The 16,509-nt window shown below is 37.7% G+C and overlaps 1 protein-coding gene across 1 annotated transcript in view; it reads right to left on the bottom strand.

Annotated features, from left to right (window-relative positions):
- antxr2a (ANTXR cell adhesion molecule 2a) overlaps positions 1-16,509 on the bottom strand; it is a 48,355-nt gene that overhangs the window by 15,121 nt on the left and 16,725 nt on the right. The window contains exons 13-16 of the mRNA XM_079870432.1: positions 15,282-15,332; positions 13,904-13,999; positions 12,279-12,452; positions 12,016-12,096 (exon numbers count right to left, since the gene is read on the bottom strand). Coding sequence (XP_079726558.1) covers positions 12,016-12,096; positions 12,279-12,452; positions 13,904-13,999; positions 15,282-15,332 — 402 coding nt within the window. The remainder of the gene's footprint in view (positions 1-12,015; positions 12,097-12,278; positions 12,453-13,903; positions 14,000-15,281; positions 15,333-16,509) is intronic.

Below are 16,509 nucleotides of genomic sequence, written 5' to 3'. Positions count from 1 at the left end.
GGAGTCTCTTTTCAACTATGCAGATGTCATGATAATGAGCTGCACGCTCAGGCTGGACGTATTGTGACTGCATGTCTCTATCTGTGTGCGAGAGCATGTTTTTCTCCCACTAAAACCAAACATGTTTTGGGCAGTGGCATCAGCCGGTTTCCCAGTCATTCTCTTTAAATGAAGTTTGCACATACTATTGAATTGCCTAAAAGCAAAAGACAAGGGGTTGGGGGGAGTGTGTGCGCTCTTCATTTTGATGGTCCAACCAGTGACAGCATTTAAGGCTGAGTATGTGTGTTAGGCCCTGTGGATGAGTGTGGGTATATTTGGACGGGGGGGTGGGACTGGCTATTAAATGGAGGATGACAGGGAGTAATTATTCTAATGCGCTACTTTGCAGTGTGGCTGGGTTAAGGTGTCAGCTGCGAGTCATTAGGCCTGACATGCGCTGGATAGCGACGAGACAGCTGTCTCCCTCCCAGGTGGGCTGACCCACACCACTGCCACCGCGCTAACCGGCCACCATCAGGGTGCCTCTAGAACCGGTTAGTCCAGTCCTGGTAGCAGCCATGTTGTACCCTGGCTAATGAACACAACCTCTTCAATTGTACTGCCCTAACACTCGTTAACTTTCTGTCTCTTCAGAGGGGGAAAACATTAGTAGAAAGAATTTCAATTCCTAGCAGGTCAAAAAGATAAATAGAAAAGTCAGTAAAATAAAATGATTATTCATTTTTGTTGTTTTGCCAAACGAACCTGGAATTAGTCATCCCATATCCCAGAGCAGAACAAAACAGTTTTACGCTACATTGAAACCCCCCAAAATGTAAGTCAAAGAAAACTAATAAGGGAATTCATCAAGAATGATAGCAGCGTTCATTTGCACACGCTGTCTTTTACGGCTGTTTCAGTGAATTATTCAAATCAGGTAGCGGTACAAATACACCCAAAAAAGCAATTTGCACAGTGCATTTCCCCAGTTTGCAGACCAAGTACTAGGTTAAGGAGTAAGGACTCCACTGCATATCTGGATAGAAGTCTGATTATAGCACTCTTCTCTGTCATTGGATCATATGATAAATCACTGCCATCATTGCTAGAAAACGTACACAAACATCTAATTTTCTTCAATTTACATTCTACATTCTGCAGTCAATAATAAGCCTAATTGATATAGATTGTGGTTATTTTGACTTAATATAAATATTTAAAATGCAGTGCTATTTCAGTGCATTTAGCACTTGTTTAATATAATATAATATAATATAATATAATATAATATAATATAATATAATATAATATAATATAATATAATATAATATAATATAATATAATATAATGAGCGTTGCCTGCTCGCCACACCGGTCTCGAGTCCCACGGAGGAGTTTAGTAAGGATAAAAGGAGGAGTGACGACAGTGAAGGATGAGAAAGGACCAGGACTGGATTTATGTTGTGTTTATATGCAGCAGTCTTCCGTAAGGAGCCGTTTTACGTTTTACTCGGATCGTTTTACTTTCATTTTGTTGTTTGGTTATTTTTTTCATTAAAAGTTATGTTTAATGTTTTGCTGGAATAATATAATATAATGTAATTTATATTATAATTTTATTATAATATATTATGTAATATATAATAAAAATACAATAAAATGCATTCTTTTCAGTTATTGCTGTAAATGAGGTAATAAAAGCTGCCAGCATAATAATTTAAAAACATTTAATCAAAATGTTGTTTAAAATTGTTTTAGACGTAGCATAGCATCTCACACCACAGGAAGTCAATTTTCCAAAAGTATTTCATGTCAACTATCTTACAGTAAGAAAAGATCAAATCTATCGTGGTCTCATATATGAAACAATGTTAACAATGAAAAAATCCATACTCTTTTATTTATTTTTTTTGTCTTCATTAAAAATTTTAAGCGACAACCTAGGTATTAGACAAAATAAAGATCCAGTCTGTGACATCACACGTAACTCTGTGTACAGTATAAATATATATAAATATGATTTATTCGCATATGTTCTGATTCTGGAGAGTCAGTGCCCCCGAGCCAAGCCTTGGATGGCAAAGACAGAATTAGTGCTAATATATGCAACCATAACAAAGAGCAGAACTTTCCATATCCTTATGTTACAGAGGATCATATCAACCCATACCCGATGGCCTTACTTATGAAAAGTCATGAGTCTGTGCATATGTACCTTAGAGCAAAGTTCACAGAAAAGACCTACGAAGGCAAAACAGTGTTAAACTAACCAAAATGAGACCGCAACATCCCACAGACAGAGACGAAAACAGAAAATGAAATGTTCACAGAAAATGTTAATGCTTCTGCTCTTCTCCATATTCTTTAAATTTGAACTTATCAATGTAAAGCAACATGTTTATGAAAGAAGGATCTGCGTAGTATATTTTTGCATGATTTTTAACTGTTTTATTTTCAAACCATTTTGTGTTAGAAAAATCCTCAAAAATCTTTCACTTAAATCCTGAATTTCTTTTCTGTTTTCAGTTTTCAGAGTCAGATGCAGGTCTTCTCAGCTGGTGGGTCGTGACCCCAAAAAAGGGGGGTTTTTTTTTGACGCCAAATCCTGTAACGCCAATCAATCTCTACAGGTCCCAACAAGAATAGATTAAATGAAATGTAAATGCTTTATTTTAAGGATATATTTGCTTACTTTTATACATTACACAAGTCTGCTTCTTTGTTGGGTCACCACTTGTTTTGTTCAAAAAATCTGAATACTGAAGCAAAACCAGTTGAGAACCACTTCACATAAATTCACCAACAAATAATACCTAGATCAAACCTAAAGTCAGACTTCCTGCATGAATCAGAGTTGTTTCACAATGTATTATTAAACATTACGGGAAAATCCCTCAGTCCTTAAATGTCGTAAGACAAATGTGTCAATATGAGACAATGGCGTTATTACGCGCATGCATGCCAAAGTGAACATCCATTATACCAAAAAAATGCTCCATGAATGCCCCATGATTCCACTGGGTCCAAAACTAGAAACACACAAGACCTTCTGCTTCTAATCAGGCCGACCAGTGGAGGCCAAACACACATATGTTGGGTTTTCATGTTTTACGAGGACTTTTTATAGACATAATGATTTTTATACTGTACAAAATGCATATTCTATCACTTAATCCTAAATCTACCCCTAAACCTACCCATCACAGAAAACTTTCTGCCTATTTACATTTTCAAAAAACATCACTTAGTATGATTCATAATCATAAGCTGTTTTCCTCATGGGGACCAAAAAATTTACCCACATTGACAAGGATCTAAGATATTGCAACCCCCCATGTGTAGCCAAACATGTTTTGGCTGATTTATAAGCCTTTTTAACTAGTGAGGATCAATAAAATGTCCTCACTAGCTGGTTGTCATAATATTTCACTATACAAGTAAGGAGATTAGACCCTCACAAGTATAGCCAAATATGTACACACACACACACACACACACACACACACACACACACACACACACACACACACACACACACACCTTATCCTGAATCCCTGCCTTTCATTAGATCTTCACATCAGACCTCTAGAGATCATCACATGTCATCAGTGACTTGATAGTTCCTCACTTTCCTAACTATCCTGCTGACCACAATTTATGTCTTTTTAGTCCTAATGTCGCTATACTAAAAATAAAAATAAAAAAGACAGCTTGTGACTATGAATTCCTTCTTCGTAGTGATTCTAGAGTATAGAATAATATAAATATAAGAATTTATATAAGTATATAAAATTGTATGCATTGGAACAAAATGAGCAGCATTCTGAGATTTATACTGTGTAAAGCATTCGTGTTGGACAGATAGATGGGTAAAATATGCAAAACTTCTTGGGGTAGGAAATTTATGCGACTGCCACTTCGGAAGGGTTTGGGCCATCTGATGGGTTAAAACTATTAAGACCACAAGAGCAGTTCTGCATCTGTGCACACAAAAATCAGGATTCAGAACTACTTAAATGCATTTGTTTTGAGACCCACAGATACATATCCAGATTAATGTGATCAAAACAAAGTAAACAAGCCATTTCTCATAGATCTGCTCTCTTTATGTCAAAATCTCTCTGCTGCAACAAACCCAGAGACCTTCGTTTCTACTTGATTTGATGATATATGATGTATGGGACAGAATGACCTATAACTCATTAAGGTTGACATCATCATTAAAGTTACTATGTTAGATTATAAACTATTATGATGATGTATTATGATGATGAATGTCATATGGATTGTGATTCACATTTCTTTAATTTTGATAAACCGTGAGATCGGCGAACAGAAGTTTTGGAGTGACTCTAGAGAACAGAAGCATGACTTTTTGATTTCCTTTTTTGAGGGCACTATAGCTTTCCTCCTCTGAGAGAATGTTTGACTGACAGGACGGAGCAAATACATAAATGAATAAATCAATCTTTTCAACAGCTGCACTATAATTGTCACATCTGTGTCCTTTCTTCCAATCAATAATGAACCACAAGTTGTAATTTATTTATGGGCAATTCAGGCTCTAGTGATGAAATGTTAAAGACACTCCAAACACAAAGTGATATAAGGATGCCAAACTTGCCATCTTAAAAAATACATCTGCTCAAAATTACATGCTGCATTGCATCAGACCTGTACGAAAGTGACTTTTTGGCCAAATTGAGGGACCATGAGTCTTATCTATAATATGATGTGATACAAGATCTAGGGGGAGATCCCGGGGTGCTGTTTTACAGTGTCTAGCCAAACACTGAGTTTCAGTGGTAACAAAAATCAAGCCAAACCGTTAAAGTCCTGCGTTTTAACACTATTAAAGTTATGCTTTTATGAGCACAATTAATTACTGTCTAATAAAGATTAGAACTGCATTTAATATTGCTTGGGCCAACGGTTTAAAATAAAGAGGGCTCCCACATTTGCATATTAAAACTAATTAGCATAATCAAGCCGCTGAAATCCCATGCATGGTATTCAGAGAGCTGAAAATGTGCAGCACAAGCTTAAATGGTCCATTATGTATTATAAGCCTTAAATATACAGTTTATAAAAATATACAGGATTGGTACTGCTGGTATACCTTTAAAATCTAAATATTTAATTTATTTCAATATTACATTAATTTAATCTAAATTTGTGTAAACATTTTATAAGTGTCTCTTTTTCATTTTAATAAGTGGATATATTGAATTACACATTTGAATGCCACCGTTCTCAATTACTCTTCTATTATCATACCGTATTTTAATATGACCATAGTTGCAAAATGTGCATATTTAAAAACAAACCACTAAAACAAATGTACACAAATTGCCTTTCAAACAGTCATGCACTGTATTCATCACTTTAAATATTCAAATTGATCAGACGAGGGAAGGAGTGAATTACAATACATTACCGATTCCCTGTATGATTTCCATAGGTCTGTCACACTTAAGGAGAAAAATCAATGCGACAAAGCAGCCCAGGGAATGTCTGACACTAACAGTAATGCTGCTTAATTAAAGCCAAGATTCCAGCTCTCATTGCAACGAGGCTTTGATTTTAATAGACGATGAAGAAATGGCCCCGCACATTGACGCGAGCACATTTGTAGCCAGTCTGGCCAAGGGAAAAAGAACACACACACACACACACACACACACACACACACACACACACACAGACAAACGCGGCAGGACATCAGCTCGGATAGAATCGGGGTTAAGGGGAAGTACACAGAAGCTTGCGCCTGTGTTAAACAGTCTGCTAAAGGGGGCAGGTACCAGCCCACCCAGCTAATCAGCAGAATGTGCTCCGATACAGGAGGAAAGGGATTTCTGAGCACATGCCTCTGTCACATACATCACTAATATAAAAACCTCTGTAGGCTAAAACGCTTGACCTCAATATGGAAATAAATTACAATGCAAACAAAAAGGATGGAAAAAAAATTAAATTGTTAATGGATTGCATTTTGTTTTACTCGGATCAAGCCTTCAATCCAGAAAGAAATTTTTAAGTCAAATTAAGCCATGCTGATAAGATAAAAAAAAAAGGATTGAAAGCATATAGAGAAATCATAACAATGACAAAAAAAAAGGTTAAATTTTTTGTTAAATGTTTGTTTTTTTTACAATTTAAACCATGTTAAAAAAACATTTTAATTTTGCATAAATTTACATTTTCCAGTTCAAACCGTTTTTAATTTATTTGTATTTTTTTATATATTTTGAAGTGAATGGAAATTTATTTGCACTGCTGAGGATTGAAAGATTACACTAATGGCAATTTAATAGTGCTTAATGTACTGGAGACAATGGCTAGAGCCTCATCAAAAAAGGAAAACGCTATTTATCTACATTTGTGGACATGTTAGTTCCTCTCCAAACCCATCTAGTGCATACACTACTCCAACCCAAAAGCTCTGTCATGATTTTTGGCACTCCCCACCCCCACTTTCTAGTTCCCAGTGCCACCCTCCAAACCAGCTCATTGGGGTCCCCAATCTAATCCTGTTACCAGGAGGACTGGCTGTTTGAGGAGGCTCATAGATTAACACGGCAGACATTGTCGAATTTACAACCAGCCACGTGGACATCTGCCCTACTTTCTGCATTACACATACCCCCCCCACCAAAAAAAAAAAAAAAACTGAGAGAGACCTGGTTCAAAGAGCAAGGGGCCATTTCATGAAATCGGCAAGCCAGTCATTGTTAAAGCTGTCATTTCTCCTCTGGGGCCGGAGCGCTTTAACTGAACTGTCAGCCTTCTACTTAATGCTTGTTAAGGGTAACAGGCCAGTCTGCTGATAGCACTAATGAGGACCAGAAAAAAAGACACAAGCATGTTTAAAGGATGCACACCGATTGTCATAACAAACACAATGGTGTCGTAATGGCTACAAAAATCAGATTCTCAAGGAAAATTATGAAGATGTGAAGATTTACAGCAGATGGTGAAAGACTCATACTTCTATAAATATGATAATGTTTTGTTACACGGTCAGCTCTCCGCTTCCATAAACAAGTGCTTTCCTCTGCTTTATTATTTGTGACGCTTTGATTTAATTCCAATTACACCATTAATTAGAAATCTTGTGCCCTCTGATCTAGGGTATGTTTCAACTTAATAACATTTGCCAGGTTTTATTTGTTCATGGAAACCGGCGCTTGCTTGTATCTGTTCACAGAACAGAGAGTGTTGTTTTTTTTCCTAGAGCCTAGAGAAAAAAAAAAAAAATCTGTATTTGTCACATAACATCATGTGATAACACAATCAGAGAGAGATTCAATCATTAAATACTATTAAGCACTCTTATCTCCTGTAATTTTTCTTGAGATGTGAGTACACAATTTGTGTTCTTGTTTAATCAGCACATTGATTATACGAAATCTGCATATCAATGGGATTCATGACAAAAGGATTTTTTTGGGCGAGAAATTAAGTCATTTAAATGCAACCAAAAACAATAGTGCCTTAAAGCTGAAGTGATTCATGTCTGCACACAGCATCACTAACTGGAATTGCAGTAATAATTGTTAAATCAGATTAAACAGATTCCCCTGCCTCAAACTAACACCACTGGTTGAGTCAATGTTGTTGTGCTGAGCCTGTCGGGATGCTTAAAAAACATAATAATCACTGGAAAATAAAAATGAGTGCAATCACTGCAAAAATAACAAATAAAAATCTGTATTTTCAGTATCTTAGTCTTGTTATCAAGTAAAAATATAAAAATATCCCCTAAAAAGACACTTCTTCTGAGATGTAAAATTTGTTTCTAAGATGTAAAAATTTTTCATTTTGAATTACGTTTTTCTCCCCTCATTCTTGTCTTTCTTTTTTAAGCATAAATCTCACTAAATGTTGTTCGATGTATGCTTAAAACACAAAAGCAACCATTTGGAAATGGGGTAATAATTCAAGATATATTCTTTGAAAACATCTTGAAGAATATTTAGATATTAATTTTAAAAAAAGACGGCAAAAAAATAACAAAATGCTTTTTTTGCAATGATATTTTGATAACCAAAGAGCAACAGTGTTTACGCATTTTAGGGAAATCAGCCTAGAAATGGCTTAGTCTCTAGAATAGGAGAAAGTATTTTAACATTGCAAAAAATCTCATAAAGGAACATGAAAGGCACCACATATTGCATATCTAAATGAGGCTGCTTCTACCTAGTGCCAAGCAAACCACATTTTCTGACAGTTGTTGCATCGCTGATTTGTTCAGCGCAGCTCAGTTCTGCTCATTAGGCAGTTGTCCCTCACTACAGCAGCCAGACCCACTTCATACTGGCCTTGCTAGTTCATTAGGACACTGTTCACTCTCTTGGCTCCCGGGGTAAAACACAAACAGTTCGCGGTCTGCCGCTCTGCGCCCTAATCCAGTCATGAGACTGGGCTCTTAAACACTATTGCGGCTAAGCCTGGCCATGTGTGCCTCCGACCTGAGGGACCCGGCCCGCCAGCCTAGAGCCTTAATTTTCCCCCGCTCTCTCTCTTGTTCTCACTATCTCCTTCGTCCTCTACCCCGTCGCTGTTTCTCCATGCCAGCGTTGCCTCCCTCTCTTCCTCTCTTGCTTCTATAATGGCATTCTTCAAGAGCTGGCCCCGCCGTGCCGCCCGCTTGCAGTCTCTTAATTAAAATGCTCCCACCGCTCTGTTTATGTGACCGATGACTGTTAAATTAAGATGCTGTCACACTGGGCCGCAACAGTACATTTTTATTTATTTATTTTTGCCGGGGAAAGTTCCGCCACGAGCACCATGCCTCGGGACTGCGAGCTGACATGTTTTCTTTGTCTGAGGTCGGAATTTACACCATTTAAAAATACACTCCACCTCATTACAGCACTGCCCTAAGGAGGCAAACAGTCGGCATGGGCTAATAAGGTATGTGTTATACAGAGGATGATTTTAATAGGGTTTAATATATGCAGAGGCAACGCTAAAGTGACATTATACGTCTTGAACAATGCTTTCTGGGGGTGTGGGGGCTGCAATCAGCAAATCTTGTGTGTGCACCATGTCTGTATTACACATTGAGCTTGCCTTGGCTTCAAAACATCTGACAATATCAGCTCAGCCTGAGTAAGAGAGTGTGGGAGTTGAAACCAGAGAGAAAATGAGGATTGATTTCCTCAAAATATAAAAAATCCTGCGGAACGACGTCTTGAAAATGAATATTGTAAAATCACCCCATCTATAATCACCGTCAGTTATCATCATTACTCCCATACCACCCCCAAAAAATGCAATAAAAAAGAAATTCTGTCATCATTTACCCTCTTGGCGTTCTTTTGAGAAACACAATTTGAACTGTTTTTGTCCATATAATGTAAGTCAATGAAGTACAAATCAACACTGTACCCCACCTGACTTTCACTGTAAGGAGACATTTTTTAAACTATCTTCTTATGTGTTCCACAAAACAAAGTCATAGAGGTTTGGAATGACATAAGCAAATGATCATAGAACTGTCACTTTTGGGTGAACTATCATTTAATTTTAAAACAACCCCAAACAAAATGGTGCCCTATTTTGGAAGATAAAAAGTTAAATCATAGTGTGCACGTAAACAGCATGGACATGTGAAGTCTATTTACTTCAGGGCTAATTTTGTAGGATGATACACTTGATTAAAGTAAAGTTCACTTCATATTTACCCATACAGTTAAAAAGTGTGGAGTCAATACGTTTTTTTTTAAAGAAATTAATACTTCAACAAGGATGCAATTAATTGACCAAAGTGACATTTATAATGATAAAAATAAGATTGTATTTCAAATAAATACGGTTTCTTTTTAACTTTCTATTCAACAAATAATCCGGGGGAAATAAATTATAAATGACTGCTGAAAATTTAGTTTTGCCATCAAATTAATACATTACATAGGAATGTATTTTTTATTGTATTTTTGATCAAACAAAAAATGCAGCCTTGGTGGACTGCTTTCAAACACATAAAAAAATCGTACTGTCCCCAAACGTTTGAATGGTAGAGTAAATGATGACAATATTGTAATTTTTGAGTGAACAATCCTTTTAAGACCCACAGCAGCAGGAGAAACAAAAGCCTTTTCTGCGGGTCCCATCTCGAATTTGCCTTTGTGTGGCAGCTCTCTGGGGTTAATGTATGTTAATGTATCATTTATAAAGGTGCTTATTAGTGTGTTTTGCAGACTGCTGCTTTGTAAAACAATACCGAGCCCTGCCGAGACTGTTAGTTAGAGGTGGGAGCGAGAAAGAGAGAGAAACACAGGGGTGGGCGGGCGGGCGTGCGTTCAAAAGAGCCCCCGCCAGTAATAGGCCAGCCCTTGACGTGCTGCCACCTTCTCTACCTGCTGTCCCCTGCCGCTCTTTCCGGAAACTTGACGGCAGATGTTGCAGCGCTAAGCTGGCTCTGAAGTGCCTCTCTGGCTCCCCGGTCTCCCTAACAACACAGTCAAACCACATTAGATCTCTTTATTTGTGCCCCAGGCAAGTTCGGCAGTGCAGCTGTGTCCACCCTCCGCTCTACCTTTGGTGTTGGAGCCCCTCAGGCGGTAAATGGGAGAGCAGAAAGTGTTCAGGCTGTCTTGAAAAAACTACATCTGCTGACAATCCAGCAGTCTGTCTGTGGGCGGAGTGGGGGGAGGGGCCGGGAGGGGTCTCCGAGCTGAACAGATGTCTGCGACAACCTGCTTCCTTACACCTGTATGAGTCCTCGTAACCCCATGGATCCAACGCTGAAAAATTCATGACCCCCGAGGGTTCCTGTCGGGCATCAAAGCCCCCCTCTCTCTAGCTGAGAGTACGCGGCCCACCTTGGCTCTGGCGAGGGACTCCTCGGGCTTTGATAGCTCATGCCTGCACCCAGTGCACTTGATCAAGGGCTTGAAAGTCTGCACGATCGAGCTGTGGCCTCACTGAAGTGTGCCAGGGTCCCGCTCGGAGGCTCCAGACCCTCATCTCAGATGTATTGAGTTACAAAGGTTTTAACAGTTCTTTTGAAGAAAGTAAAACAGAACAAGTGGCTCAAGCGTGACTGGGATATTTCAGCTAATGGGAGCACTAGCACCACGGATGCGGTGAGGACTTTTTCAAGATGAAACAAACCCAAACAAATGCTTCAAACTGTGCACTACTTTGACTTTTTTTTTTTCAATTGTAGTGCACACGTAGTCAGCACAGACTTGTGAAGCCTGTTTACTTCATTGCTAATTTTCTCTTGTCTCACAAGAGGATGATACACTTGAAGTTCACTTCATATTTAATATACACTACCGTTCAAAATATTGGAGTCAATTCATACTTTTATTCACCAAGGATGCATTAAATTGATTAAAAGTAAACAGCAAAGACATTTATAATGTTGCATAAGATTTCCATTTCCAATAAATTCTAGTCTTTTGAAAGTCTTTTTATTTATCAAAATATCCAGCAAAATATTCCTAAAAAATATATTAAACAGTGCTACTACTACTACATCAGCTGAAAAAAGCTGAAAATTCAGCTTTACCATCACAGAAGTACATTATAAATTATATAAATTATTAAATAGAGAAGTTATTTGTAATTGTAATAAAACTTCACAATATTACTATATTTTTGATCAAATAAATGCAGCCTTGGTAAGCATAAGAAACTTTTCTATGGTGGAGTAATCTATACAACAATGAAAACAAAACAGCACATTCTGTTCTTAAATTGAATGCCTCTGAATGTTGTTTTCGCACATTCATAGGACTTTTTGTGCACATTTATTATTGCACTACAAAAGTTACAAAAGAGGAAGTGTCTGCAGCACAAGTTCATGACAGTCACATCCTGTTGTGAGTCTTTGCAACTGAGGTTTGTGAAACTTGCACGCATTTAATACACACACAAACTCACACACTCAAAAATATCCCCTGAACGGTTACACCACACACTGACACCCATGCTTTATGTACAAGAATTGATTGGCTCTACTTTGGTAGTATGCAATTTTTCCATTTTGTATTGGGGTAAACCATCTGTGGCTTACCTTATCTGCGGTTGTTGGGCGCATGAGTGAAACTCGGTCATACTGCCGCCGCAGAAGAGCCCAAAGTGCCTCAAGGCGGCCCTATGATGAAACAAGAAATACCAATATGTGGCTTAGCTTGGTTTCTTTTTCCACTCATCTCAAGCAAAGGCTTCAAAAATGATAGAGTGAAACTTTCAGGAGGACTTAGACAAACTCAAAATAAGGAAAGGGAGGAGACAGAAAGATGGTTATGGCCTCAACTGCAACAGGAAGTGACTCACCCTGATTGGAGTATACCACTTGGATTCAGGTTGATGGTATGTGGGTGGGTATGTGGGTGCAGTTGGCTTTTTGATCATGGGTTCATCTGCCTCCTCTTGTATTGATATCACTGCATTCTTGGCTTTCTCTAGCCGTGCGCCCTCCTCTGTGGACCCTTTCTCTCCCCAACGGACCTACACAGATATTTGAAAAAAAAAAGGTATTATATTATAAAAAGGTATTAAATTATAAAAATGATATTATATTATATTATATTATATTATATTATATTATATTATATTATATTATATTATATTATATTATATTACATTACATTGTATAACTAAAAAGTATACATAAAATATATATATACAATAAAGTACTTTTTCTTAGTTTGCGGCCTGTCCCTCACTGAAAAGGGCTTAATTAAAAGTGCACTTCTCAAGCTGTAAATTAAGTCAAATCAATATAGAACAGCTTTTCAATAGAATCCCTGGACATTCCAATCTGCAACAACTCTCAATTAATAAAACATTCTTTGCATCCCATGTTTCCCTCTTCACACGTCAGCATCTGTTTTAAGTAAAGAAGAAGTAGGCATACTTAGGTAAACCTCCTCCCCAGGTCCAGAGATAGCTTCAGAAATGGAGATAGGTTGTCTGGATGAATGAAAGCTTTCGAAACATTAAAAGATAGTTGTGCCTCAGTAAGCCCTGAGCCCTCTCATTCCCTTGCACACTCATGGGAAAGGTTAGTAGAAACGGTTTCCAAAGCTTTCAGAAGGAACTTCAGTGATGTCTTCTTTACATGGGAGACTGGAGGAGGGGTGGCTGAGCATGAAACAAATATCCCTTTTAAAACCAGCTTTGAGATGGATACAGTGCAAAGTAGCACATTTCAGCTGAACAAAAGTTGAATGACAGAATGGAAGTAAGCAAGAGGAATTAATCTCGTCACAGCAGTTCTCAATCCTTTAGCGTCAACATGACTTAAGACAGCGGGACATCATTGAGGCCGAACTGGCAGGGCCCTGTCACGTCAAAACCATCAGTCAGGGGCTGTGCTACATTCTATCACAAACTTTGAGGTGTGCTGAGCTTGACAACACAGACACAATGGCTTTCATACAGGACAGAAGAACAAGTGCTCTTGTGTGGATCAAAAGACAACAATATGCTTACTTAGTTAGTTCAATTTTTGTTTCTACAACAATATATCCAAGTAATGCAAAGACTGGAACAGAGCAGGTGACTAGGGATGTACCGATATTTATTTTCATGTTATATCCGATAACCCATGAATGGCTTATATTAAAATGACAGAAATCTCTAATATCAGCCAATAACTGATATGGTTTCAATATATTGTGCATCTGACCCCAATCAAAGCACTTTAAAATTATTTCACTCAAAGTCCACTCCAGATTTTCAATTTCCTGCTCAACTCTCAGTTCATGGTCACTGGTAAGAGAAAGCCAAAGAAAACAAGAATGGTCCAAGTTTCCTAAAACCCACTTGCTTGAAGAGTCATGAACACTCTGAGAGAGAGAAAGTGGTGGTGGTAGACAACTGGAAAATGCTTAAAACCTTTTCTGTCATCAGGGGGCTGCACATCATTATAGGCGTCATTAAAATGTAACGTTCACCTCCATGCGTTTGATTCCACCAGCTCCTCTTCCTCCATAGTAAGATGCATCCACAGTTGGCCACTTCTTCTTGGGTAGTGGGTCTGGCTCTGGTTTCTGAAAAAATAAATATGGACAGAAAATAAATAAAATTGAGACTTAAAGCCTCAAAGAAATATGTGCATTGCAAATACAAGAGCAGATACGTAATTGCAATCTTTACTGTATGTACACTTCCTTTCAAAAGGTTGGGGTCGGTAAGATTGTTTTATGTTATTAAAAAAAGTCACTTTTGCTCACCAAGGCTGCAATAGAGTGGTGCAGTTATGACATTACTTTGTAGGCCAAAACGTGAAAGCGAGTTAGCATTTTAGCACTTCCGGTTCCATCATCCAGGAATCAATGGGTTTTTGAATGGGGTTTTGATTAAGTGTCTCAAATAAGGTCTGTGGTGAACACAAGCTCAATACACATTCACGTTTTATTCTACAACATAATATACATCAGTATTACCCAATTCGTGATTTTTTTGAAGCTGTTTGCTAAATGGGACTACAGAGGCTGTCGAGGAGATTAAACGTCATCACGCCCGAAAAGGCTCAGTCCACTTTTACAACCTTGTTATGTTTATAATTGTGATCTCACAAACTATCTAACTCAAACGTTCTGGAAAAATGTTTCTAGATAAAAAGAGTTGTCGGAAGGTTAGTGATGGTGACATTGAATTTGTGGGACCGTGGTGTAGTTCGTTTGTAGCCTACCTTTAGCTTTTTACTTCAGGCGACTACATTTAGGCTTCAAAATTCATAAAAGTTGTGTTCATCTGTGATAATTATCTTGATGGACAAAACGTGCAAGTATCATAAACTTTTGTTGATAACAGAGCTTGTTTTAAGCGATAATCCAAAAGCCTATGGGATTTGGGGGTTTTTGTCAAGGGAAACAATGTGATTCTAACAGCCGGTTAGCCTACTAAGCGATGTCACACCTGCACCACTCTATTGATAAAAAAATACATTAAAAACAGTAATACTGTCAAATATTAATTCAAATTAATATATTTTAAAATGTAATTTTTTTCAGTGATGGCAAAGCTGAATTTTCAGCATCATTACTCCAGTCTTCAGTGTCACACGATCTTCCAGAAATCATTCTAATATGCAGATTTTTTCAGGATTCCTTGATGAATTAAAAAAGTACTGACCCAAAACTTTTGAACTTTCATGTATATTTAAAATATTTAAAAAATAATACCTTCAAATGAACAGTAAATAAACATTGTATGTATTCTATAAAATAATTATATGTATTTTATATCAAAAGTATATACATTCAAAAAACACTGATTACAATTTTTTTATTAAAAAATATTTATATTTTATACAAAAAAGAATCTTACGGGTGGAGGTGGAGATCGACGAGTTATTTGAGGGGGTGGGTCTTTAATAACCTGAGAAGAGAGAGGAAAAAATGCAAAGTTAATTAAGCAAAGTTACAGTAGTTATCGCTGTCTAAGGATGTGATTCACAATTGAACAACTGAAGCCTGAGACCATCACAATTGATTACAGGGTCTGCTTGTAAACTAACGCAGTAGGCCCCTGGTGCAAAATAAAGAAGGCCCAAAAATCAACTTGTTGACAGGGGAGTCTTTGGGGTGAGCATGATGGTCCGTTTATCTCTTAATTAATTGGATGAGGTTCAATCCCCTGCATTCCCCCAATCATAAAGTCCTGAGGAATTAATTAGCTGCAATGAAATGCAGAAGGGAAACTTGGGCTTCACTCCAGGTCAATCCCCAGTGCAAAGGAGAGGAGCATTAACAGGATGAAATGTCTTCCTGTAGCACTTTCTGTGACAGCTTATCTGTCATGAGAAACACTACGCTGGATTCAGCAGGTGACTTCTCTCACAGACAAGATGTCTTCCTCACTGGGAATGTCTTTGGCATCCTCTGACTCTGGTGTTGTCAGAGTAGTGACTGCTCAGCAAACTGCTTATCAACTGACCTGACACATCTAACCACTCTTGTATGTGATGGGTAAATGTGTTAATAGACAAAAGTGAGTTTGGGTCATGTTAAAAGGGCATCATGTTAAAATACTGCAATGTAATGGCTACATATGCAATTTGAAAACTTGAGCCTCTGTAACAGAATAGACTCCAACAATCTAGATAAAATGCCTTAGATGTGACCATGTTTCACTTGTCAACCATGTAACACCTTCCATTGCAGCTGCTTTCCAAAATGGAAGCAAGCCTTGTCTCATTAAACATGAAAGATGCATACAGTGCCATTGCAGGTTAAGCATTTACTAAATTAGTTTTCAGGAAAAAATGCCTTTTAATCATCACATATCATGGGCAGAACAGCTGTTTCATTCACATTAAAGTGCACTGATACCATTTCGCCATTGTTACCATTATAATGATGGAAAATTATCAATTAGAGTTAATTAATTACTCTTTGACTCATAACTGACTGTTGGAAAATCCAGTCCTATCCGTCCGTGGGGCCCCAGTGTGTTATGATTAACATAACTTTGGACAGAACCTTGTGCTAAAGGATTAGCTTTTTTTTTTTTTTTTTTTTTTTACAGAGTAATTAAAGAGCAGATTTATATTTGC

The sequence above is a fragment of the Squalius cephalus genome (assembly GCF_949319135.1).
Source record: "Squalius cephalus genome assembly, chromosome: 5".
Taxonomy (NCBI): Eukaryota; Metazoa; Chordata; class Actinopteri; order Cypriniformes; family Leuciscidae; genus Squalius; species Squalius cephalus.
Note: the sequence above shows the minus strand (reverse complement) of the source record. Positions and strands in the feature narration are given on the sequence as shown.